Here is a 26852-nt window from a genome sequence, read left to right on the forward strand (position 1 = left end):
GAATTTTTGTTTGTCTATATGTGCCCTGTGATTGGCTGGCCACCAGTCCAGGGTGTACCCCGCCTCTTGCCCGAAGACAACTGGGATAGACTCCAGCAAGCCCTCGTGAGGATAAGCAGTAGAAAATAAATGAATGAATGACAAAAACACACAATGTTGTGTATTGTATGCCTGGAATTGTTTCTCGGTATATATGTAAACTTCATTATTCATATATTATAGGGTGTGGGCAGGTATAAAGAGGCTTTTTATGGCTGCGTCCATTATCTGTGGTTTTAAGCCATTCATGTGTGAAGTTGCTGTGTGGGCCAGACAGCTAAAAAAGAAAGATAACACTTACCATGGGAAACTAAATTCATTTCCTGTCTTCTGGAAAATGAGTCTATTTCATTAGAAGGGGAAAAGGTGTGGGAAAAAAAATGGGAAGCTGGCAGGAGACGTGGCTAACCTGGGTGGGGCCAGGCCATACTGGAGGGGGTGTCCAAGCTCTGCTGGTAACAGTCCAGGCAGCTGATGCATTCAGGTCAGTGGAAGGCCGGGTCGCGTGGGCGCCACTCCCACTGGGACCATGTGTGTGTGGACTCGATGCGATCTGGTCGCAGACGCGTCTTCGGCCGATCCACACGCTGCATGGGCGGCCCATCAGCACATTGCAGTACAAACACATCGCTTGGCTGCTATCTGACACTTCTGATCCTGGAGGAGAGGTCTGACTGCTTCTGATTGCTTGAGTGCATCGTATTGATTCCAGCCTCACCGAAAAAGCCTCTGATTCTACACCTCCTTCCACTCTCCCTCGGGAAATGTTGGCATTTACACAGAGCAGCATACGGTGAAACAGGCCACCCCCCCCATGTGTATCATCTCTGATTGAGGCCGTTTTGGGGTGCGTATGTCTCAGCCTTGGAGCCTACAGCAGGCCTGGAACACCCACGTCCTGCTGGGTGAATTCAAGAGCCACCTGTCGCCCCGTCTGGCAGGGCACGAGGCCGTAGACGCATCATCTACTGGCAGGAGCCCTTAAGGCCTCCCCCAAGGCCTCTCGTTGTTCTGGGCTGAAACCTTACTGAGATTTTATCATAACAGATGGAAAATCATTCTTAACATTGTCTTTGGCTTCTTTTCTGTTGGCAGATCAGTTTGCTTGTTTTAAGCAATATAGCTCAGATGTTGACGTAGGTAACATACTGTAGGTATTACTTTTATAGTAATATATATATATATATTATATATTATATTATATATTGGTCTATATTATATATAATATATATTAATATCGTAATATTACTAATATTATTTTTTATATTTATGGTGGTTCATTGTTTCCAGACTGTGGGAAATTAAACCAGTTTACAGCCTTCTAAATACAAACATTATTAGAGCCCTCAAGACATAAAATAACACCCCTATAGATACCTTTGCACTCTTATTATCCAATATAGTAGACATTACAATTAGACATTTGAGACATAGAAAACCTTTTTACAGCCTTTTAAATGTGTTTTCATCATTAGAGCCCTGTAGAGACAAAATAACATCCCTATAGTCACCTTTACCTTTCCTATTACCCAATATATAGTAGAGAGCAGACATATATAAGAGGCAAACCCGTTTACAGCCTTCTAAATAAACATTAGAGCCCTCTAGACATGAAATAACACCCCTATAGTCATCATATTACTCTTACCCAATATAAAATTATAATACCAATTAAAATGTTTTGATTGTAAATGTTGGCAATGTGATTGGAGTATTGATGTATTATAAATATATTAATAAAATAAAATGTTTTTTTAAATAATAAAATATTGAGAATATAATTTGAAGTATAACAAATACAGAGATAATTTTTATTTTTTTTTTATTTTTTAGCTCAACAATAGATTCCATGGAATAACACATAATATAGAACTAGCATTAAATGTAAACAAAACACTGAGATGGGCAGAGGGGCCATCATCCAGCAAGTGATGCATTCAATTCCATGAATCAGTATTGAAATGTGGCATTATGGAGGTGGACAGACATATACTGCATAGTTTAACCTTTCAGTCGTCTCGCTAATCAGCTCGGAGTCCAGGACTATGGCGGGGAAACGCTGACCTCCTTCACCCAGTAGGGAGTACAAGTCTCTCAGCACACTGCGATTAGTACATGAAGGGATGATGGAGGCCAAATGAGGAGACAGAGCGTCCAGCAGAGCCTGTCATATGAAAAAGATAGAGCCGTGGGATGTTTTAATTCACACATTATTAGTTAGTGCTCTTAGGAATAGATGAAAAAAAAAAAACACTCACTTGCTGGAGTGACATCTCCTGCTGCAGCAGTGCCACTCTCATCCGCAGCGTCTCCAGCTCTCTGAGCTCTGCCTCTGAGGTGTAAGTGATAGTCACGGGCAGACGCCCTGCCATCGCCTCATATCCCGCAGCCCCCGCGGAGCAAAGACAACCTCCCTCTGGCCTCCATCGATCCCATGCTTCCCACTCTGATGGAAAATACAGCTATTTTTAGAGCGTGAGCAACGGTATAACCCTCAAACCTTTGCTGCCTCTGCTTGAAATAGCTGGACCGAGCACGCCATGGTGGCCACCACGGGAAAGGAGATGTTTGGAGATTCTATACAAGCCAAGAAAAGAACTGGACCGATGTTTAGGGCAGGGGTCTCAAACTCGAGACGCTAGTTTGAGGCCCCCACCTTGATACCAGAAGTTTAATGTTGAAATGACAGCTTAAAGCTGTGTGCACACCGGACACAATTAACATGATTTTGCCCCGCCCATACTGTTACCCTACTCTGTTACCCCGCCCTGTTTTGCTTTGGATTAGCAATGAAGCTAAAGGCTTATGACGCTGGGTACAAATAAATTTGGAATAAAACAGAAAATACACGTCAAGATAAAGCATCTCATCAAACATGTTGTTAAAGTTACGACGCTGCTCCCAGACGGAACTGAGTACGATGCTGACTTGCTAATTGGGTAAAATGATTAAGTTTTATTAATGTTCATGTTAAAGGTTAAATAACTGTTAATACTGTACATTTGAATCTGAAAAAATTATTTCTCTACCAACTGTATGTGGTTTCTTACGTTTTTCTTATTTGCTGTTTTATTATTATTTTACTTATTTATTCCTGATTGATTGATTTATTGTCTTTATTCTTAATTTGTTTATTTATTTTTTTATCTTATTTTGTGTATAGAAAAATAAAAATTAATAATTTCTCTACCAACTGTATGTGGTTTCTTACATTTTTCTTATTTGCTGTTTTATTGTTATTTTACTTATTTATTACTGATTGATTGATTTATTGTCTTTATTCTTAATTTGTTTATTTTTTTCTTTTATCTTATTTTGTGTATAGAAAAATAAAAATTACAATATTTAAAAACAGTGGAATGTTTTATCAGATATTTTGGTGTGGAAAACCGAAACCAAAGTACTGAAAAAGTGTAGGGTATAGCAGAAGCAAAAGCATTGAAGATAGTTTTTTTAAAGTTTTTTTTTCCAGTTTTTAATAAATGCGTTTTGTTTTTTTTTTGAAAACTTGATGCGGCCCGGCTTCACCCAGAACCTAGCTCCGGTGGCCCCCAGGTAAATTGAGTTTGAGACCCCTGGTTTCGGGTATTCCTACTATGCAAGTAGGGATGTAAATCTCTTTGTGGTTATGATTTGATATGCATTCATGTATGATTGGATACACTGTACATACAAATGACATTATGAAATAAAGAAGCCAATTATATGAAAGCGTCAGGCATCTTGAGACAGTTGCTTGCAGTGCTTTTCGTTAGTTAGCTTTCACCGAAATCTGGCAGAAACACCTGGAAGGTTTATTAGCACAATGGTGCTGCTGTGAATAGAAAAGCACTGAGCAATCAGCACCATTGTGATGTAATCGTGTGTTGTATTGTGCTGCTCCAGATGGAGGCCCACTACATAGACCGTCCATTAGCATATAGAAATAACACTTTCTACCTTGTTTGGTCTGCTCTGCAACGTTCTGGAGCCCGGCCGCTGTCATTTGTAGGCTCTCCAGTGGGACGCAGGAATCTTTCATTCCTGCAGTGGCACAAATGAAATGAAAATGTGCTGCTAAGCTGCGATGCATGTAATCAGAATAAATAGTCAGGATTTTACCCGCATCTGCGCTTGGCTCCAGGGTCTGCTGGGACTGGCGGACCAGTTCATCAGTCTGGTGAGTCAGTCTGCCAACCAGACCCCTGATCTGGTCCGGACTTCCATGTGGCCAGTCCTTAGGGAACTATGAGTGGCAATATATTAGCAATTCCAGTATCTCACAGAGCCATGTGCACCTCTTCCATTTCAGCAACTGTTTTTTGTACACTACAGATATGAAACATGGATATGACCACCACATTATAAAAACATAACTGTACAATGGCAAGCTGATGAAAATTTTGCCAAATAAAAAATTCAATTCACAAAGTGATAACAGTCATGATGTTTGGACACCACATGTTTGTTACATATCAAGACATCATGAACTTAATAAGGTTTTATTATTCATATGTGCATAATGCTTCCTGGTATCAAGTCTGACAGGCTTACCTTTCCTATTACCCTTACTGAGATTTTATCATCACAGATGGAAAATCATTCTTAACATTGTCTTTGGCTTCTTTTCTGTTGGCAGATCAGTTTTGCGTAGGTAACATACTGTAGGTATTACTTTTACAGTAATAAAATATTATATTATATATTGGTCTATATATTATATTAATATTGTAATATTACTAATATTATTTTTTTATATTTATAGGGGTTCATTGATTCCAGACTGTGGGAAATTAAACCAGTTTACAGCCTTCTAAATACAAACATTATTAGAGCCCTCAAGGCATAAAATAACACCCCTATAGATACCTTTGCACTCTTATTATCCAATATAGTAGACATTACAATTAGACATTTTAGACATAGAAAACCTTTTTACAGCCTTTTAAATGTGTTTTCATCATTAGAGCCCTGCAGAGACAAAATAACATCCCTATAGTCACCTTTACCTTTCCTATTACCCAATATATAGTAGAGAGCAGACATATATAAGAGGCAAACCCGTTTACAGCCTTCTAAATAAACATTAAAGCCCTCTAGACATGAAATAACACCCCTATGGTCACCTTATTACTCTTACCCAATATAAAATTAATTATAATATCAATTAAAATGTTTTGATTGTAAATGTTGGCAATGTGATTGGAGTATTGATGTATTATAAATATATTAATAAAATGTTTTTTTAAATAATAAAATATTGAGAATATAATTTGAAGTATAACAAATACAGAGATCTTTTTTTTTATTTTTTAGCTCAACAATAGATTCCATGGAATAACACACAATATAGAACTAGCATTAAATGTAAACAAAACACTGAGATGGGCAGAGGGGCCATCATCCAGCAAGTGCTGCATTCGACGCCATGAATCAGTATTGAAATGTGGCATTCTGGTTATGGAGGTGGACAGACATATACTGCATAGTTTATATCAACTATGACATATGAACATCATGAACTCAATAAGGTTTTATTATTCATATGTGCGTAATGCTTCCTGATATCAAGTCTGACAGGCTTAACGACGAAAAGGAAGGATATACCGTTGCGCTCATTCTCTCCATGAAGCGGCTCCTCCCGGGTACAGGTTTCCTTTGAGCGACCATGACTTTGTCCCACATTCTGTTGAGGAGGTGTACATAACAAAAAAAATTAAAAAGTATGAGAGTTTTTGGGTTCTGGTCACTGACAAGTAGAATGCTTTTGCCTTACCTGTTTTGCTTCTTCCACAGAGACTTCCATTGTGCCATCTGCTCACACTGTGTTCTACCAGGAGACAAAGGTAGTCATTCTACAGAGAGCTACAGGAGGACAATCACATTTATGACTTTGTTGACATATTCTACCTCCTTGGCTGATGGTCATCTTCTGCGTCTTCCTTGTTAGTCCAAGATGGCATTTCCGTGGAAGCTTTGGCTAGGTCTTCATCGGTGCTCGGTGAGGTAGCACACTGGACATTTTGGACATCCGAGGATCTTGTACCATGTTTGGAAGATCTTCCAGGCTTTCTCTGGCGTCTTTTGTCGAGACTTGCGGACTGAAGTGTTGGGAGATTGGTGGTTTGATTTCCTCTGGAAGAGGCAGAGGCCCTTAAAGTCGCCCCTCTGGAATGGACACCCGTGGTAGGGGGATTCTTTCTAAGCTGAGAGGGTTTGTTTCCTTCCGAGTCTTTGCTAGAAAGGCTTGTGCCAGTGCGGACCTGAAGGGCTTTTTCTAATGTTAGCTCCATCAGTTTCATGACTTCCGTCTCCACCGGGGTTCTGGCTGTGAATATGCAAACATGATTAGCAACATTAGTTACACATCTATTCTAATAATAATAATAATAAGCAAAAAATATGTGATTAAAATACCTATTTTCTCTTACCTGGAGCAGCAGCAACATCTGTCAGCTGTGCGTCAATTGGAGGTGTGCTGTGGAAGAGGACTGCATTGAGTATACTGTGAACAATTACTACTGTAGTACTTTGTAACCCGTGCTAATGTACTTCAAATACTGTTCACTCATTTGTTCGATGTCCATGGAGATGCACCTAACTATGAGCTTTGTAAAACAGCTTTGTAAAAAGGCACTGCTGGGATTCGAACCCAGGATCTCCTGTTTACTAGACAGGCGCTTTAACCAACTAAGCCACAGCGCCGGGTGTCCGGTAAAGGGAGTACGTATCCCATTCTATCTGGGGTGAGGCGTGTTTATTACACTATATATATGTATATATATATATAGTTACTTACTTTGCAACCGAAAAGAGTAAATGTATTCCACTTACTGGCTGTGCAAGAGTGCTTCTCTGTAGAACCGAATGCGGCCATTCAGCCTGGCTTGTTCGTCTTTGCACAACTTGACAGCGTTTTCGATGGCGGTCAGTAGTGACATACTTCCCTTTACCACTGCTGACGTAAAAGTAAATTCAATGCCAGAGCAGAAGACTGAATTTTTCAAAAATGCGTCGTCGTCGGTAGTTAGTAGTAGTGATGTTACAAGAGTTACCAGGGCTTCCAAGCGTGTGTCGAGTAATCGAGTGGGCACTTCCGGGAAGCGTGTACGGAGGCTTGATTCATTGGGTGCGGGTGCTCCCCGCGAATTTCCACATGACGTTTACGGAAGTCGTTTTAACTTTCTTTTGTTTTTTTTTACATTAAAGTCACAACAAAGTAAAAAGATTATACTTAGCGGTAATCCTTCGTCTTTACATTAAAGTCACAAAAAAGTGAAAATCTGATACTTGAGTAATCCTTACAACTTGTGTGACAAAAGGTGACTAAAACACGTCCTTGTCTTGAGTCAACTCTCGCGAGAAGTGAGGTGATTTATTTACTGAGTTGATCATGTGAAAACTCAACTTGTAGTAACTTGTTTGTGGTTTTGTTTGTGTCTTTAAACACAATATAGAGTACACGTTGGATGATCTGGCGCTAAATAAATGATATAAGATAAGTAATGAAGGTATTTGCTCAATTTTGCTAGCTAAAGATAAAAGCTAAAACAAACACATAGTCTCACAAATACATACAAAAGATACTTATACACGCACCCACACAAAAAAGGACTAACGTGACAACTGACAGTTAAGTTGGAAACATCGGGTACGCATATGACAGCTTGCTTTGCAACAAAGGAAAAGCAGAATGTTCCAGACGCCTTGATGCCCCTGCGAACAAAGGAAAAAGATGCCTTGATGCCCCTGCGAACAAATGAAAGCAGAAACACCATGAAAGAGGCGGTTCAAGCAAGACCAGTGGCGAAAGCTGATTGGTCCAGGACTCCAGCCTTTTACACAATCTTGAGTGTATAAAAGGGAAAGGAAGGGTGCTTTTTTGCAGCTGTAAAAAGACACAATTACTTGTAGGTATACAGGGACTGCAGATAAGCCCAGATGTATGTATTAGGTATTGTTGTCAGGAATAAACAATCTGGTTCTCATTCTATGATTCGGTTCTTTAAGATTCTCTTATCCTCTATTCGAAACCCACTTAAAGAGTCCTCAGGGGGAGGATTTCTACAAAACGCAATGGGTAAAATGCTGTTATGCTTTAAAAAACAACTTTATTTTATTTGCTGACGCCTTCCCCAAATCTCCACAACAGAAACTTGTTTTTGCCAATACAACAGCTTGTTTGGAAGGTGAATCATGTATTTGCTCATCTTCCCCCAAACAGCCCCCTGAAGCTCACAAGCAAAGCAGGGGTGGAACGGCCAACATAGCATCTGCCCAAGTAGCCATCTGCCAAAGTATTACTGTGATGCAGTATTTCCATACACACTCTGCACAGGCTGTCTGTCACACTCTATCCCTTAATTTGCATAAATCTATGCAAATGCCAGTACACTTAATCTAACAACAGATCCCCGCGACACCCCCCCCAACAAATTAACCATAATATGGACTGTGCGTGTGTGTGATATAAAACAAATGATAGCTCAGTGAGCACATTGTAGCCAATTCGACAACTTTATCTGCTAAAATACTGTGGCATAATCTATAAAAGCAACTCATATCATCGCAATTGCTTTGCTGTTTTAACATTTAATATCTTATCCTTTACAAGTGCGTTGTTGTTATTGTTTCAAGTACTTTCCTATAGTTCTTCTGCTCTTCCGGTATAGCACCACGTGTCGACCGAAAGCCGGGTTGGGGGCGGGGTCTGATATGCGCAGTAAATGTTTAGCTTTTTGTAGTTGACACAAGAGCTACGCTTTAGCGGTGTCGGGTGAAGGTTAGTGGAGCGCCCGGTCAGTACATAATTGTTCCGTTTTTAGATCTCAACACGATTGTTTACGTGAGTAATACAATTTCTAACCGCATTGCTGACTAAATCTTTGCTGAGATTGTTTGGACGCTTGGTATGCATTAGCATGTCTTGCTAGCCAGTAAAGTTAGCTGTTGTCAAACAAACCGAGGACAACATTTTGAAAAAGATTAGCATGTAACAGATTCCCGGTGAGCCGATCGTATCGAAATGAAGTAAAATGTCATAATAACAATATGTTTAAATGTAGCAATGACATAAAATCTGACGGCTGGTAAACATAAGAAGGCCTTTGTTATGCTATTTTTCTGTATTTTGTGTTATGAGGTGTCTGGAATTAAAGCAGCCTGTCTGTGTCAGCTTCCAACATTTTGCTGTTTTCTTATCCTGTCAGAGTCACAGAAAAGCAGGTCAATCTCGTCCCAACGACAAGAAGTGGGGGCCCACACAGCCCCCGTTTATCCGGATAACATCTCATCTGGCTCTTTGGTAAGTCTTTCTTCTGGGGTGTCGAGGGCGAGAGAGATAAGAGGAAAGGATGCAAGGACCCTTTTGATGTGCAAGCTATATGTACAATATTTCATGAAATTTCCATGACTTTAAATTATTATTATTTATTCTAAATTATTTAAATTATTTGTACAAATTACTGTTTACGCTGTACATTGTTCATATTTGATGTCATCTACTTATTCTCCACATTATTATTTATTATTTATTATTTATTATTTATTATTTATTATTTATTATTTATTATTTATTATTTATTATTTATTATTTATTATTTATTATTTATTATTTATTATACGGGAGCCAGGCAACGGCATTTCGTAGGCAATTTCACTGCTGTGTCATTGTGCAATGACAATAAAGTTATAAAATAATTATAATTTTTGGGGTATTATTATGATGTATTTCCCATAATATTTTTTTATTTTGTCATATTAGGACTTTTCCCCCTAACCTAATTAAAAAAATTACATAATATTATGTCTATATTACAGCATATTTCAGAAAAATATTTTAACTATGCTTTTTTGTTAGACTACAACTGTTTTCTCTTAATATTTTCAAAATTAAATAATATAATTATATATATTATATTATTATTATATATTATTATATAATTAAATTATATTTTTCAAATTATTCTCACAGAAGTCATGGAAATGTAAATACATCCAAACCAGAGGTGTCCAAACCGCAGTCATTGTCTGGCTGCAACTCGTTTCATGTAATGGGTCGAGGGATGCAAAGAATAACTGCGTGTATCATTGTACTGACGAGCGCTCACTGCAGCATGTTGTTTTGTTCTGAGCACCACAATGTTGCGCAAGGTTGACTGGCTCGCCCGCCAAAGCGACAACTCATCACAAACTGTCACGTGCACGGCCACACACACATACATACACGTCACCTTCACATATGGAGCAGCCTGGCACCATTAGGTACACAATGCAATGGGTTTGTACTGCATCTTATTGACTGATGTTTGTCATATTTCACTACCTTTTTATCATAGTCGTCATAGTCGTTATTTCAGACATTTTAAAACATATTTTTTCCCCCACTTAAAACACCAGTATTGTTTTTTTTGTTATTTATTTACCCAGGCTAAATGAGCCGTTTAGGAATTACAGATGCTTTGAGCTGTTTACATTACTAAAAAGCTGAATTTGTACTACCACATTTGTACTGACACTGACAAATCCTTTTATGAAATACACGTGCCTTCAAAATACATTAACTACTCTAGTGGTATGGACTGGAAAAAACAACATCATACCTTCAGTTCTTACCTGGTCAAAACTGAGTACTTCTTAACATTATTAGAGCCTGCTAGACATTAAATAACACCCCTACAGTTGACAAGTTCTTTTGTCCCATTTACGGCCTTATAAACTTGATTTTTAAACATTATTAGAGCCCTTTAGACATGAAATAAGACCCCTACACATGACAGGTTCTTTTGGACTTAAGTCAGACTGCTCTTGAAAAGGCAGAGAAAATGTCTGGTGATGCTTTATCAACTAAACTCTATAGTTTAGTTGATTTCTAAAGCATAGAAATCCAGCTTACCACCTTCTAGCATTATTAGAGCCCTCTAGACATGAAATAACACCCCTACAGTCACCTTTAGACTCCTACTACCCAATATAGCAGACATAAGAGACAAAAAGACGTATAAGACATAGAAAACCTGTTAATGACCTTTTAAATACACTGTTTAACATTAGAGCCCTCTAGACATGAAATAACACCCCTACAGTCACCTTTAGACTCCTACTACTCAATATAGCTCACATAATAAGAGACAAAGACATATAAGACATAGAAAACCTGTTAATGACCTTTTAAATACACTTTTTAACATTAGAGCCCTCTAGACATGAAATAACACCCCTACAGTCACCTTTAGACTCCTACTACCCAATATAGCAGACATAATAAGAGACAAAAAGACGTATAAGACATAGAAAACCTGTTAATGACCTTTTAAATACACTTTTTTCAAACATTATTAGAGCCCTCTAGACATGAAATAACACCCCTACAGTCACATTTACACTCCTACTACTCAATATAGCTCACATAATAAGAGACAAAGACATATAAGACATAGAAAACCTGTTAATGACCTTTTAAATACACTTTTTAACATTAGAGCCCTCTAGACATGAAATAACACCCCTACAGTCACCTTTAGACTCCTACTACCCAATATAGCAGACATAATAAGAGACAAAGACATATAAGACATAGAAAACCTGTTAATGACCTTTTAAATACCCCTTTAACATTCTTAGAGCCCTCTAGACATGAAATAACACCCCTATAGTGGCCAGGTTGTTTTGGACTAAAGCCAGACCGGCCTTGACGCTTAACAACTCAACTCCAGTAGATTTTTTTTTACAAGTTTTATTTCACACTCAACCACAGCATGTACAGAAGCTTGTCAGGTTAGCTTGATAACGTTTCAATGAAAGAGGAATAGCATGAAACGACTACTCAGACCAACCGTAGTCGTGTCTTCAAGCAACAGTTGTTGCATACCAGTGGTCTCTCCTGGTAGCATCGTATCACGCATGTGACAGAGGAATCAAACAAGTCAATTTTGCATCATATTGTAATCAAAGTTTTGAAAGACATGCATTTTTATCATCATAGTCAGCATAAAATAACTCCTACTCTTTGATGACTGCAAGTACAATCATGTGATGCTTATATTCAACTGTACATAAGCCACATTCCACCCAAGAGTAGTCGCATTTACACTCCTTTTATCCAACATCGGAGATATAGTAAGAGATAAATAAGACATAAAATAGACTCACTTGTTCTGTACAGGGCGACACAGCGGTCTAGTGGTTAGCACGCAGCTAAGAGACCAGGGTTCAATTCCACCCTCGGCCATCTCTGTGTGGAGTTTGCATGTTATCTCCGTGCATGTGTGGGTTTTCTCCGGGGACTCGGTTTCCTCCCACATTCCAAAAACATGCTAGGTTAATTGGCCACTCCAAATTGTCCATAGGTATGAATGTGAGTGTGAATGGTTGTTTGTCTATATGTGCCCTGTGATTGGCTGGCAACCAGTCCAGGGTGTACCCCACCTCTTGCCCAAAGACAGCTGGGATAGGCTCCAGCACCCCCACGAGACTCGTGAGGAAAAGCGGTAGAAAATGAATGAATGAATGAATGAATGTTCTGTACAGTACTTCTTTGGGTGACGATTGTCTCGTAAATGTAGCATTACTGACACCTAGTGACCAATATGGACTACTACAGATCATCAAAACGTCTTTCAATGACTATTTCATGTTAGTGTTTTCACATGTCAAGGTAATGTGAGTTTAAATAATGGATGTTTTTCCCGTGTTTTTAGGGGCCATAACTGCCACCAAAAATGTCTGCTAAAGATAGTCTGTCCAATGGAGCGGGGCCCGTCTATGACGGCAAAGAAGACGCCCTCAGGTATGATTGTTCCCATCAAACTCAACAGCGTGGTTGTGTTTGTTTTGCCAAGCATGACGTCCATGACGATTTCTCCTCCCAGGCCAGATGATCTCTCCGAGATGTTGGCAGCCGGGACCAAAGACGTTCACGAAAAGGCAGAAAACACGCAATTTGTAAAAGATTTCCTGAGGGGACGAATCCGTAAGGAGCTCTTCAAGGTAAGTCTGGGAGATGATGGAATCAGGAATCGCGTGCTTAATGTGTCTATGTGATGGTGCAGCTTGGCGCCGTGGCGCTTTACTACACCTACACGGCCATGGAGGAGGAAATAGAAAGGAACAAAGACCACCCCCACTTTGCAGCCCTCTATTTCCCATCGGAGCTGCACCGCCATGAGGCCCTGGCTCGCGACCTTGAGTACTTTTACGGCCCAGAATGGCAGAGCCTGGTCAGCTGTTCCCCAGCCACCCAACGCTACGTGGATCGCATCCACTACGTAGGCCGGGAGGACCCGGTGCTGCTCGTGGCCCACGCGTACACCCGCTACATGGGGGACCTGTCTGGGGGCCAGGTGCTGAAGAAGGTGGCGCAGAGAGCCTTGAAACTACCCCCGACGGGGGAGGGTCTGGAATTCTACCAGTTTGACGCCATCGACAGTGCCAAAGCCTTCAAGCAGCTCTACCGCAGCCGCATGAACCAGCTGGAGCTGGACGTCCCGACCAAGGAGAGGCTGGTGGCTGAGGCCGTCAAGGCCTTCCAGTTCAACATGGAGGTAAAGAAAGCACCCACAGCCACAAGCAGAGTCGTCATGAAAGCCTTTTGTGTCTTTTAAACGTACGGCAGGTTTTTGAGGAGTTAGAAGACTTGGGTCAAAACTTCAAGGAGGACGTTTTAGACGCCGGGATGCCTGTCCACGGAGCCATGGGGGGAGACATCAGCAAATGCCCCTACTATGCTGCCAAAATGGGTACGATTTAGTTTGATCAGCCATGGGCCACAAAAAAAAAAATAATAATAATAATAAAAAAAAAATATATATAAATCAAAAGTGACATAATATCACTGAAAGGCTGCACGATGGTCAAGTGGTTATCACACAGGCCTCGCAGCTAGGAGACCCGAGTTCAATTCCACCCTCAGCCATCTCTGTGTGGAGTTTGCATGTTCTCCCCGTGCATGCGTGGGGTTCCTCCACATTCCAAAAACATGCTAGGTTAATTGGCGACTCCAAATTGTCCATAGGTATGAATGTGAGTGTGAATGGTTGTTTGTCTATATGTGCCCTGTGATTGGCTGGCCACCAGTTCAGAGTGTACCCCGCCTCTCGCATGAAGACAGCTGGGATAGGCTCCAGCACCTCCCGTGTCCCTCGTGAGAATAAGCGACAGAAAATGAATGAATGAATGAATGAGTAAAATTAGCGGGCTGCACAGCGGACGAGTGGTTAGCAAGCACGCAGGCCTCACAGCTAAGAGACCCGAGTTCAATTCCATGGGTTTTCTCTGGGGACTCGGTTTCCTCCCACATTCCAAAAACATGCTAGGTTAATTGGCGACTCCAAATTGTCCATAGGTATGAGTGAGTGTGAATGGTTGTTTGTCTATATGTGCCCTGTGATTGGCTGGCCACCAGTCCAAGGTGTACCCTGCCTCTCGTCCGAAGACAGCTAGGATAGGCTCCAGCACCCCCCCAGCGACCCTCATGAGGATAAGCGGTAGAAAATGAATAATATCACTGAAATATTTCTTGCCTTTTCTCCTCATGCTAGCGGCCACAGGCGGGACGGCGTATGCGTGCCAGCTCGCCACGGCCGTCATACGACACCCGACCGGTCAGGTCCTGATCGCGACTTGGTTTGCGGCGTTGGCGGGCCTGGCTGCGTGGTATCTGATGTGAGGACACGCAAGTAAGAAGAGCGGACACCATTTCACCCAAGTTATTTTACTTGTCTTACTTGACTGAATATACTTGGAGCTTTTACTTAAGGACCGTACTCACCCCACTCCCACTTGGCTTTTCTACCTCCTTTGCGTCACCCATCCATGTTCCAGTGACACCGTGTTTGTGAGTGAAACATACTATGCATACTGTAGGTCATACTGTACGTATGTTCTTGTGTAGTCCAGGGCTCACTTGGACTCAGGCAAGAAGGTTTAAACTACAAGGACTAATAGGGCATTGAAGAACGGTTTATGTGTCATATAAATAGTTTTCACTTTCAGTTTGATTTGACTTTAACAAAGTAAAAAGTCCATTTACGAGGTGCTAAAAGCTCCTCATCCCATTTCAGGGTTCCTACTTGGGCCATCATGTGCTCATGGAAAAAATAGCACAGCACAGCATAGAATAGCATAGCATAGCATAGCACAGCTGTATTTCCTCATATAGTGGCCTTGGAGGTTTGTTTACTCGACTGCAGAGAGTAGCAGGCATCTATAAGAGAAGGCTTTTATTTTGAAAATTGCTGCACTTATTGTTTCACAGTTTGAATGTGAAATGTGCAAATAAAGCTATATTATATAATATATATAATGTATCAATTGCAATTATTATAATACAAATTATAATGCAAAAAATATGCAATGCCATACAAGTGCATAAAAAACTATTTCCCACAAATTATTAAATACAATGTAGTATGTATTGTAATTCTTACATATGTAAACATCAAATATATGTATTTTTTCAAATAAATTCAAGATTATTTAAGGGCAAACCTTTATTTGTGAAAATTAATTTGAAATATTTTCCATGAAGTAAAAAAAGCAGTTTATTTAAAATCATACATTATAATTTATATATATTTAAAATAATTATGTATGAATTATATATTTTATAGAATAAATTCATTGTGGGTGATTGAAAATAAAATATTTAATGTATTCTTGGAAGGGAAATGATCTTTACACAAATAAAAAAAATGTTGCTGATTTAAAAAGAAATACTCCAATTTAACATGTATTGTAATTATTATAGTATACAATACAAACATGAAATCTGTATGAATGACATATTTCATTAAAAATGTCAGCTTTACAGATGCTGTGACACACAACCGTCGGTGGTCGCGAGCTGCACATTCGGGGTGTGGCGTTTATTTGTCTTCTTGCAGGGCGTAGGCCACTTTTTGAGGAAATAAGACTATTGGCACTTTGCGTACGCTCGTAAAGACTGATGCCAGCATCAGCGAGCCGCTACGTACACAATGCCACAATCATGCAACGACAGCCTGTTTGGAAGGGCACAGCTTCTACGACGGATGGGTCGCCTTTATTAGACATAGGATACCGCTTTATTTTTATGTGATGTTAGAAGCCTTGCTGGAGTGAATAAGCAGGAAGTGCCACCAAAGGGATGTCCCCTTGATGCATATTTGACCATGATATTTACTGTGGATATGCAGCGTGGTTGCATATTGCGTGGTGAACATGTAAATGACTGGAATAATGATGTATTCCTCTTCTCAGCAGGGTCATGTGATAGACAGAGGGAGTCCAGCATGATACAGGAAGTATGACTAAGCTATTTTAGAGTATGATTTTAGTATTGTGTGTCTGCTCAACGGTGCAGTCAGAAGCTTTGTAGTTTGTGACTGATTTGCATGAATTACCCTTCATAAATGACTGCACGGTAAACACGCCGTTGTTTGTAAATACAGGAAATAAACATGATCCGCAAATGACTTTTTTTTTTTAAGCTTGTATGACATTGAACAGTAAACATACAACAAGTGATCCATAACCCAAAGAGGTCTTGTTAGAAGTACCCCAAACACATGGATGCCACAGGTGAAGAAATACAAATGACAATAGTGTATCCTTGTAGTTTTTTTTTCAATATTAAATATCTTTATCTAATAGTAAATAACTGTTTATAATATATATAAATTAATTAACCAGTACATTTATATAATCAATTTATATATTTTTGCTTTTTGAATGATTTGGCGAATGCATTTTGTATTTCATAATGATTTTATGACCAATTCATTTATATATATTATTTGGCTAATTCGTGTATATTGAATTTATATATTTAGTAAATTCTACAGCATCATGCAATAAAAGAATGAAAAATACCATTTTATAATTCCTGAAATTAATGAAATACAGTTAGAATGAATGTATCAGATGGTGGATTACTTCATGTTTCATTTATATATATTTGGCTAATTTGTGTATATTGAATTTATATATTTAGTAAATTCTACAGCATCATGCAATAAAAGAATGAAAAATACCATTTCATAATTCCTGAAATTAATAAAATAGTTAGAATGGATGACTTCATGTAGGATGATTTATTGGATTGGCTTTGTGTCATTTTGTACAGTACATACAGACGTGTACTACATTAAAAGGAAAGACTGTAGCTTTGTTTATTTCATCTTGTGTTGCGTTCAATGTAACTGTACAAGCGTAACGATGGCACGGAAGGCCGGATGAACTCATTACGGAATGCTGACATGAATTGAGCTACGTGTTGCATGGGGTCTCAATCACGTGTTCTCCAAAGCAGCAGCAGGACGTCGTATTTTACTCTACCCGTGTCTACTTGCTCCATCTGTGTGTGCACGTGCGGACTGCTGCCGCCATGGGTGGAGTCTTTGGAACACAAATGACAAGCGTTTGAGCCCGTTGGAGTCTTTAAGTTTGATGATGCGGGCGTCAAAAACGGCTGTCCTTGCACGACGTGATGAAGCATCTCAGTTCCATGAAGATCTCTTACCTTGGAGTGGAAAGGAGATAAGGATGCGTGTGCAAAGACGGGACGTGATTGGACAACACAAGAGTCCTGACAGCCACAAACCAGATCAGGTGGAATAAAAATAAAAACAATGAGGTGACGATACGACCAATACTAGTCCTACCTGCTTTGTGGCTGTCAGGAAGAACTAAACAATTTCTTCAATTTGGAGAAGAAGCCCCCCTCTTGTTTCAACTCCTCACAATGCTTACCACTGCTGCCCCCACCTGGACACACATTCATACCCCCACTTAAAGCTAAATGAAGCGTGAGGGCGAGTTGGATGGTTTTAAGATTTACCCGTGTTGGTGGCCGTGACGCCGTTAACCGTTCCGTCAACGTCCGCCTCGTCCTCAGCGTAGCTCATCAGCAGAGCTCGCTGCCGGTCTGTCAGTGTCCTGCGCAGAAAAAACATTGTCAGTTCAAAGGTCAGCTCAAGAGGACGTGTATCCAGTAATTCTTACTTGGGTACTTTTATTTTGAAGTGGATGTAGTGATCCCCAAAGCCGTAGCCGCTGACGCGAGCGATTCCCTTCCCTGCCAGGTGGATCCTCTGGTCTGTCTGGATTCCTGCCGGGATCTGATCGGGATTTGAAAGTCAGAGTCGGTCATTAAAGCCAAACTTTTTTAGAGCAATATCAAATGTGATTTACGGCTAAATTGAGCGTCTCGTAGAGGCCCTGCGCTCTGGCCGTGCCGCCCAGGATGGCCTGTGCCACCGAGATGTGAAGGTCGGAGTGGATATCAGCGCCGTCCCTCCTGAACACTGGACTCTTTTGGACCTGGACGGGAAATCAAACACGTGACAGTAAATATGGAGAGTGCACCATAATTAGCAGAATACATCCCATCACATTAAAAGTAAACTCGCCCTAAAAGTGATGAAGATCTCCTTCTTCCCGACGGGCATTCGGACAGTCTGACCGTCCTCCACTCCTGAAAGAGAGCACATACAGCAGTGAGTGTGTTTAATCGCTGCTTTGCCACGCTGTTATCAAAACGGGATGACTGACCCGCAGGGACCGGCACCATAACGGTTTTCCTCTGCTTGGTTTGCCCCGTCCCACGGCACGAGTGACACGGGGACGATATGACCGTTCCCTTGCCACCGCAGCGCCGACACGTGGAGCGCATCACGAATGGGCCCGTGTTTACCGTCTCCTGTGGGGAGAAGACAAAAAAATGAAATGAAATGCTGGTGCTAATAAAAACACAAAGTAATTAAATACTAATATAATCATTACATTTTAATAATTTAATTATTATTCATTCATTCATTTTCTACCGCTTTTCCTCACAAGGGTCGCAGGTGTGCTGGAGCCTATGCCAGCTGTCTTTGGGCGAGAGGCGGGGTACACCCTGGACTGGTGGCCAGCCAATCACAGGGCACATATAGACAAACAACCATTCACACTCACATTCATACCTATGGACAATTTGGAGTCGCCAATTAACCTAGCATGTTTTTGGAATGTGGGAGGAAACCGGAGTACCCGGAGAAATGCACGGGGAGAACATGCAAACTCCACACAGAGATGGCCGAGGGTGGAATTGAACCCTGGTCTCCTAGCTGTGAGGTCTGCGCGCTAACCACTCGACCGCCGTGCCGCCCAATGTAATTATTAATTAAATCTATTTTTAGAGTATAATACAGTGAAATAGCCAACCAAGGAGTGAATTGTGTATCATTTCAGTGTTTATGTCAATGGTTGTTAGAAAAGCGACATATATCATTACCATGCCGGAGCCGTTGCAGTGGTGGCAGTGCTGGACCTTGGTGCCTGGCTCGTGGCCCTTGCCATCGCAACGCTGGCAGGATGCCTCCATGTTTATAGATATCTCCTTGTTGACCCCCTTTGCCGCTTGAGTGAATGTCAGCTCCATGATGTACTGAGCATATAGAGGGGAGTTAGTTAAAAGACGCATCATTATATTTATAATATTTAACCTTCCAATCACATTGTGTGCCTTTTAATGTCATTTAGTAGAATTCTTATCAGTCTGCTACACAACTGACCTCCTGTGGCTGATCAAAGATGGCGTTGAAGTCCCCAAATCCTCGCCCTGCTGAGAATTCGCCAAAAATCTTGCGGAAAAGCTCCTCCGGGTCCACATTGCCGGCTTGTCCGGACCAGTACTGCTGCCCGCTGCTGGCCCGCCCGGCATCAAAGCCTGCAGAGCCGTACGTGTCATACTGCTGTCTCTTGGCTTCGTCGCCCAGAACCTGAGAGAAACAAAGTCACATTTGTAATACAGAAATACAGTTACAATATGATTGCCATTTTAGATTAGATTAGATTCATGTCACTGGTACAGGGCAACAAAATGCAGTTAGCATCCAACCAGAAGTGCAATTTTATAAGTACCTTAGTAGTAAGTAAATGTAGAAAAATGGACAGATCTATGTACAAACTATAACAGGCTATGACTATAATACAGTGAGGATATGTACAGGGATATAAATGACTATAATATGGCTATTGCAGATTATAAACAGTATGCACAGTATTGATGTGACAATTTATAATAACAGTAATATGTACAGTATTGCAATGAAGTGACTCGAGTACGGCTATTGCAGATTATATATAAATTATAAACAGTATGATCTATGAATGCAACAAGATTTGTTACATTTGTTACTGGAATCACAAAAAAACATCGAAGCGTTTTTTACGTTCTACTGAAGTGTAATAGCACCAAACCTCATAAGCCTCAGCCAGTTGAGCAAATTTCTCCTTGGCTTGCAGGTCATCTTTGTTGGCATCAGGATGGTACTTTTTGGCCAGCTGGAATGGACAAAAAAAAAAAAAAGACAGTCACGGACAGTACAGTGCGAGAAAACACAAGCTGTGAATCCGCCCGGCGATGGCAGACCTGATAGTAGGCTTTCTTGATCTCTTTCTGGGTTGCCGTACGAGGTACACCAAGGATCTGGTAAAAGTCCTGCTTGTTGTTCGCGGATGGGCTTGTGTGAAACGTACACACAATGTGGGACGTTTTGAAAACTGTGGAAGGAGGAAATATTGTTGTGGTAATTCACACTTAGCAATTTATCATGCCTTTGTGTTTTGATTGGGTCACATGACTGCCCAGAGAAACTTGGAGAAAGAAACAAGGCTCACTTATCAAACATGTAACAGTAATCAAGTTCGCGGTCCGTAAGTTGAAGAACCTGCATGGAGTCTCCAAAGAGGAATACTCAATTATAGTAAAACAATAATTATATATAATTATTATAACGAGCTCCAGATGTATGCGCAAACATGACAACAAACTTTAGCCTAGCTTAACATAGCATAGTTTAGCCAATGCTAACAGCATACGCCACTCACCTGGAAGCCCTTTCAATGTCAACCCTTTCCCAGCCCCGCCACAGCCCAGGTTCCCTCCGGGACAAAGCGTCCCGGCTCTGAATGTAGAAACTCCACGGACTCCTCCATGGGAAGACGAGACAAGGGCACAGGCTGCACGTTGATGTCCGGAGGACACGATGACAGTAAACCAACGTGTAGACCAGCGAGCAGCTGACGACGCCATCATTCCCACAGTGCGTCGGCTACTTGTCAACCACTGCGCATGTCAGGAAGTAGTACGTCACAGCGTGATTGCGTCAGGTTGTTCCTGACAGAAACCAGACTTCTCAAGTTGTTGTGCGGCCTCTGCTGGAGACGCCGAGCTATTTTGAAACCAAAAAATTTAAGGAAAATAAATATTTTTCAAGTGGCACTTGGTGTAAAAAGTTTGGAGGAAAAAACACTATCACTATCAGAAAACACGCTGGTCATGCTAGTCAAATGGTGCATACAGTATAATTTGGTTATATAAAAAGAGCTGTAGTTGAAAGTTTAATAATAGTATATTTGATATCAAATAGAAAATATTAAAAAGTAAAAGCGACGTGAACACAAAAGGCTAGCAGAGAAACCATATAATTAAAAAGTCGACAACAGAGTTTATAATGCGGGAATATATCTTCTAAAGCTCAGAATTACGAACATATTGTGAACGCAACACGAGCTCCACCCACCGACTTCGCACGCGACAAAGCGTTTTCCTGTTGTGTCCAAAGCACAACCCCGCCCAACCGTGACGTCCGCGTGTAGTGAACCAAGCGGACTCCATCGCCCGGCGGCCAACCCGAGCTGTCAGCTGGAGCACAACGTCTCTGCGGACGAGCAGTCGGACACACAGCCAACGTATCACCCGGAAGACAGCAAACAAGTCGAGTGGAGACGGCAGCATGAACCGCTTTAAGATCTCCAAATTCAAAAACACCACTCCGAAAATTGCCAAGAAAGATGTGAGTGCTTGTGCTTGTCTTTTCATAGCATTTAGCATCGGCGTGCTACGATAGTACAGTACTGTGCTTTGGAGGGTGGAGGAAACGCCTGCCTGCAATGATTGCTGAACTTCCTGCATCTGTACGAGTGAGACGAGTATCGTTACACAGTCTCATTCACAACTATGTCCTCTTTTAAGAGTAATGTGCTTACCAAAGCACGCTAACCTGATTTTGCAGTGACTTCCACGACCATAGTGGCACTGTGTATCATCTAAATGCATACATTGTATGATACAGTCTGTCTGGAGGAGTCCAACCTGCCCGATAACGACCACAACATGTACCCAGATGTCATGTGATGCGATTTATGTGCAAATCTGCAGCTGTGTCTGATGAATATACAACTTTATTCGTTTCAGGTTGCAGCCTTGCTTGCATAGCATGTGTGGATTATGTAATCTTGACTGTAAAAAATGCCAGGAATGTAAAGACAAGCATTCATCCAATCTCTGCACACCAGAACACTATTTGACATGAAATAAATACACATGAAAGTACAAACGAAGCTAGTCTTTGTACTACTACTAGAGCGCACAACATAGTCCAAGTACCAGGTAATTTAGAATAGTAGCATTTGACTACACTTACTTGTCAGACCATGAGTTTATCTATAAAACATCTTTCAGCATTGTTTTTTTTACAATAATAATTCCTTTGTAACATCTTTTCTTCTACACCTTCCAGTTGAGACAGACTCAGCAGCGCCTCTGCTGTTTGGCGTCAAGTAGTGCACCCCATTTGGCCCGTTTCTTCTTTTTAACATGCATTATTAGTAGTCAAATATTTGTATGGAAATGTTTTATTTTAGAATCATTTTTAGATTAAAAATATTTATAATATAATATCATATTTAACTTGTGTTTTTTTTTACAATAATAACTATTTTGTTCTATACCTCAAAGTAGTTGAGACAGAGTCAACAGTGCCTTTGCTGTTTGGCGCCAAAGTAGTTCTTTTTGTAACATTCAAATATTTGTATGGACATGTTTTATTTTAGAATAATTGTTGGATTCAAAAATATTTATAAAATAATATTTAACTTGTGTTTTTTACAATAATAATTATTTTGTTTTATACCCCAAAATATTTGACTCAACAGCGCTTCTGCTGTTTGGCGCCAAGTAGTGCACCCCATTTAGCCCCAACTGCTTGTTGAAAATTATTGCATTTCTTTTTGTAACATGCATTATTAGTATTAAAATATTTGTATAGAATTGTTTTTATTTTAGAATAATTTTTGAATTAAACAATATTTATAATATTTAACGTGTTTTTTTACAATAATAATAATTTTGTTCTATACCCCAAAATAGTTGAGACAGACTCAACAGCGCCTCTGCTGTTTGGCGCCAAGTAGTGCACCCCATTTTGCCCCAACTGCTTGTTGAAAATTATTGCATTTCTTTTTGTAACATGCATTATTAGTATTCAAATATTTGTATAGAATTGTTTTTATTTTAAAATCATTTTTGGATTAAACAATATTTATAATATAATATTTAACGTGTGTTTTTTTACAAGAATAATTATTTTGTTTTATACCCCAAAGTAGTTGAGACTCAACAGCATCTCTGCTGTTTGGCGCCAAGTAATACAGCCCATTTAGCCTCAACTGCTTGTTGAAAATTACTTATTGTATTTCTTTGTGTAACATGCATTATTAGTATTCAAATATTTGTATAGAATTGTTGTTATTTTAGAATAATTTTTGGATAAAAATATTTATAATATAATATTCAACTTGTGTTTTTTTACAATAATAATTATTTTGTTCTTTACCCCAAAGTAGTTGAGACTCAACAGCGCCTCTGCTGTTTGGCGCCAAGTAGTACACCCCATTTAGTCCCAACCACTTGTTGAAAATTACTTTTTGTATTTGTTTTTGTAACATGCATTATTAGTGTTCAAATATTTTTATAGAATTGTTTTTATTTTAGAAACAGTTTTAGATAAAAAAATTGTAATATAATATTTAACTTGTGTTTTTTTACAATAATAATTATTTTTTTCTTTACCCCAAAGTAGTTGAGACAGACTCAACAGCGCCTCTGCTGTTTGCCGCCAAGTGGTACACCCCATTTGACCTCAGTTGTTTCTATATACAACAAAAGGGCAAAATGGTCTTAATTGTTCGTTGATGACATTTAGAATATACTGATATTCGTTACATCTTCAGGAGTGATGGAGAACACGAACCCTGCCTTTTACAAGCTCCCTGCTGTGCAACTTCCACTTCCTCCTCCACAGGAGCCCGAAGTGTCAGCTAACTCCTTCCTCTTTTTGTTTTCTTTCATCTTCATTGCAGCATGCATGTCTAAAAAGCGTTTTAAGAAACATAGTATGCCCAACGGGTGGCGCTGTTGCATGCAAAGTTGTACTATACCGCCTAACTTGCATGACAATCTGTATCATATGACCTGTATATGATTTATGTCATAATTTCTCTACATTCTCTTGCAATACAGGAATGGATCAGTAATATCCGTGCCGGATCTTTGGCCTGCCAGGGGAACCACATCAAGGCGAGCTCCAAGCTGGTGGCCTTTAATACGGAGCAGGCCGGTAAGGAAGAGGATTCATGCAATCCATCAATGTTATTTGTCAGAATAAAAAGTATGTATGCATTTTCCTAAAAGCTATGTAATTATATTAAAAAATAAGAAAATGGTATTGAAAATTAATAGAATAAATTATTAAATGAAATAGGAATTGTACGTAGAAATTGCATGCTGCCTTGGGAATGAATGTGCAGGGTTGTAGGGTAAACACAGTGTATGAACAGTGCAATGATGTGCCTGCAGGGGGCGGCATACTGGGCCTGTCGTCAGTGACCCCAACAGCTGATGGCCACTGGACCGTCACTCAGATCTCCTGTCATTCTGGTACTGTATTTTCCTAATGAACAACTTTAGTCCACCCCCCCTCCAAGCCATGAAAACATGCCATGAATGTCTCCATCAGATTTGGTGACTGACTTTGACTTCTCACCGTTTGACGAGTGTCTTCTGGCAACGTGCTCCGCCGATGAAATGGTGAGATCCTCTTTTCCTTTTCGCACCAAGTTCTTACTCAGTCCACCACCCGTCTTCAGCTCTGTTGTTCCTGGCAGATCCCTTTTATTATTCTTATTTAAACCTTTTGAAAACACGATCCTCCCTTCAGAGTTGAATCGTCAGATGCAGGTGCTCCACTTTTACTGGAATCTGCTGAGTGTCCGTCTGCCGTGATGAGACTCAGCAGCTCGGTTTACCTCGGATGTCCAACAAGTGCATCGTCACGGGCCGGCTTTGGTTTCAGTGACTGCAGAGTATTAAGCCGAAATCCAAAACCCATCATTTCCCCAAGGTTTTGCAAGAACATTCCCGTGGCTCATCCTTGTGCAACGCCGCAGATTGCTCGACCCCGTCCCACACAGCCTGCAGACGGCAATATATAAAAAATAATAAAATAATTCAATTACAATAAAATAACTAATATAAAAGTACCTAGTAATGAATGAATACATGGAAAATTAGAAAAAAATATTTCCAAAGAAAACAATAATGATAAAAAATAAAATACGTAGTGATTAATTGATACATAGAAAAATAAAAAATAAATAATAATCATAATAAAATAATAATATTATGATAAAGGTTTAAAAATGTAATTTTTTTTAAACAGTACTGAATTATTACGTAGAAAACAATATAAATATAAATAAATAAATAATATATTAAAAAAACAAATACATAAATAATAAAATATATAAATAAAAATACGTAATAATGAATCCATACACAGGAAAAATAAATATAAAAAATTTTATAAAATCATAAAGGTTTAAAAATATATTTAAAAAATTATTGAATACATACATACATAAAAACAATAATAACAAAAATAGTAATCAATTAATACATGCATTAATACAAACAAATATATATATTTAAATAATAAAATGATAAAGGTTGAAAAATATTATTACAAATTATTGAAAGAATGCATAAAAAATATATATAATCATAAAAAGAATAAATATAAAAATATACAGTGATGAATGAATAGCTAGAAAAGTGCCAGAATAGAAAAAATCAGTTGGACAATTGAAAACAAGGAGTGAACTGATCCACCATGCTTGCTTGCTCACATATTATGTTTATGTAGCTGATTCTATATTTAATACAAATTTTTCATGTAGCTGATTCTATATTTAATATAAAATTTTCATCTAATCTTTATGGTGCTGCTTTTGCTAATAATAATAATAATCCCTATGTGGATGTGCAGTTGTCCTGTTTTTATTGTGATTTTTTTTTTGTCACTCACCTTGTGTCCAGGTGAAGCTGTGGCGTTTATGCGATCCAGATGTGGAGCAGCCCAAAGACCCGGAGCTCACACTTCATCCCGACCAGGGCAGGCTGGAGCTGGTGCTCTTCCACCCAACCTCGTCCGGGCTGCTGGCGGTCGGCTCCGCCAAGGGCCCGCTCCTTTGGGATACGGACCACCAGGACGCACCGTTAGCTGGTAGGTACAAGCTTTAAAAAGTCCGAGTAGTCATAATCCATTCAGGAAGTATACTCCGTGGACAAGAGGCATGTGTCCCAATACTTGTGTCCATATTGTGTGTTTGTCTTGCATTTCATTCAGTTTTGTACTTGCTGTGTCAACATGGAACAAGACTGCAGCAAAACCTCCAGCCGTTCTGTCATGTTGGTTGACTTCCAAGTTCCTAGTTTCAAATCTATTCAAACCTACGAGTGTAAAGGTGACTATAGGGGTGTTAGTTCATGTGTACAGGGCTCTAATCATTTAAAACAGGTTTTCTATGTCCTATATTGGTTATTTTCCTTATTGTGTCTACTATGTTAGGTAATAGGAGTGCAAAGGTGACTATAGGGGTGTTATGTCATGTCTATAGGGCTCTAATCATGTTAAAAACTATATTTAGAAGGCCATAAACAGGTTTCTATGTCTTATATGGGTTATTTTCCT

The 26852-nt window shown here is 39.8% G+C and overlaps 4 protein-coding genes and 1 non-coding gene across 14 annotated transcripts in view; 2 read left to right on the forward strand and 3 right to left on the reverse strand.

Annotated features, from left to right (window-relative positions):
• Positions 1-1493: 1493 nt before the first annotated feature.
• Positions 1494-7397, reverse strand: tedc2 (tubulin epsilon and delta complex 2). 4 transcript variants are annotated; one of them, XM_078797159.1, is made up of 9 exons: positions 7074-7397; positions 6853-6973; positions 6450-6496; positions 5929-6346; positions 5795-5848; positions 5626-5704; positions 3979-4264; positions 2298-2485; positions 1494-2203 (listed from the first exon to the last, which is right to left on the reverse strand). In XM_078797159.1, the coding sequence occupies exons 2-9, from the start codon at positions 6957-6959 to the stop codon at positions 2009-2011; spliced, it is 1374 nt and encodes a 457-aa protein (XP_078653285.1). In that variant the 5' UTR covers positions 6960-6973; positions 7074-7397; the 3' UTR covers positions 1494-2008. The 4 variants fall into 4 exon arrangements, with proteins under 4 accessions (XP_078653285.1, XP_057905396.2, XP_057905395.2 ...); XM_058049413.2 differs by having other exon boundaries at positions 6853-6976; XM_058049414.2 differs by having other exon boundaries at positions 1503-2203; positions 3979-4062; positions 4141-4264; positions 6853-7388.
• trnat-agu (transfer RNA threonine (anticodon AGU)) lies at positions 6650-6723 on the reverse strand. Its single transcript has one exon. It is a non-coding gene; the product is annotated as a tRNA-Thr (tRNA).
• A 1329-nt stretch (positions 7398-8726) lies between the features above and the next one.
• On the forward strand, positions 8727-16469 carry hmox2b (heme oxygenase 2b). 3 transcript variants are annotated; one of them, XM_058048794.2, is made up of 7 exons: positions 8727-8863; positions 9228-9322; positions 12717-12805; positions 12888-13005; positions 13068-13559; positions 13631-13754; positions 14556-16469. In XM_058048794.2, exons 3-7 carry the CDS (start codon positions 12738-12740, stop codon positions 14681-14683), a joined length of 930 nt encoding a protein of 309 aa, XP_057904777.2. In that variant the 5' UTR covers positions 8727-8863; positions 9228-9322; positions 12717-12737; the 3' UTR covers positions 14684-16469. The 3 variants fall into 3 exon arrangements, with proteins under 3 accessions (XP_057904777.2, XP_057904779.2, XP_057904778.2); XM_058048796.2 differs by having other exon boundaries at positions 8743-8800; XM_058048795.2 differs by having other exon boundaries at positions 8753-8816.
• Positions 16470-17293: 824 nt separating this feature from the next.
• dnaja3a (DnaJ heat shock protein family (Hsp40) member A3a) lies at positions 17294-21135 on the reverse strand. Of its 4 annotated transcripts, none has more exons than XM_058048786.2 (12): positions 20869-21135; positions 20411-20541; positions 20239-20322; positions 19551-19757; positions 19271-19423; positions 18547-18694; positions 18405-18469; positions 18187-18315; positions 17998-18113; positions 17834-17931; positions 17658-17760; positions 17294-17515 (listed from the first exon to the last, which is right to left on the reverse strand). In XM_058048786.2, exons 1-11 carry the CDS (start codon positions 21074-21076, stop codon positions 17672-17674), a joined length of 1428 nt encoding a protein of 475 aa, XP_057904769.2. In that variant the 5' UTR covers positions 21077-21135; the 3' UTR covers positions 17294-17515; positions 17658-17671. The 4 variants fall into 4 exon arrangements, with proteins under 4 accessions (XP_057904769.2, XP_057904770.2, XP_057904772.2 ...); XM_058048787.2 differs by having other exon boundaries at positions 17294-17581; XM_058048789.2 differs by having other exon boundaries at positions 17746-17760; positions 20869-21134.
• Positions 21136-21616: 481 nt separating this feature from the next.
• Positions 21617-26852, forward strand: part of LOC131102993 (mitochondrial import inner membrane translocase subunit TIM16) — a 117798-nt gene continuing 112562 nt past the window's right edge. For both annotated transcript variants that reach the window (XM_078797328.1, XM_078797327.1), the window contains exons 1-5: positions 21617-21836; positions 24344-24440; positions 24680-24760; positions 24840-24910; positions 26198-26384. In XM_078797328.1, the coding sequence (XP_078653454.1) occupies positions 21777-21836; positions 24344-24440; positions 24680-24760; positions 24840-24910; positions 26198-26384 (496 nt within the window). In that variant the 5' untranslated portion in view covers positions 21617-21776. The remainder of the gene's footprint in view (positions 21837-24343; positions 24441-24679; positions 24761-24839; positions 24911-26197; positions 26385-26852) is intronic.

The sequence above is a fragment of the Doryrhamphus excisus genome, linkage group LG16, assembly GCF_037039965.1.
Source record: "Doryrhamphus excisus strain RoL-2023G ecotype Guam linkage group LG16, RoL_Dexc_Guam_v1.1, whole genome shotgun sequence".
Classification (NCBI taxonomy): domain Eukaryota; kingdom Metazoa; phylum Chordata; class Actinopteri; order Syngnathiformes; family Syngnathidae; genus Doryrhamphus; species Doryrhamphus excisus.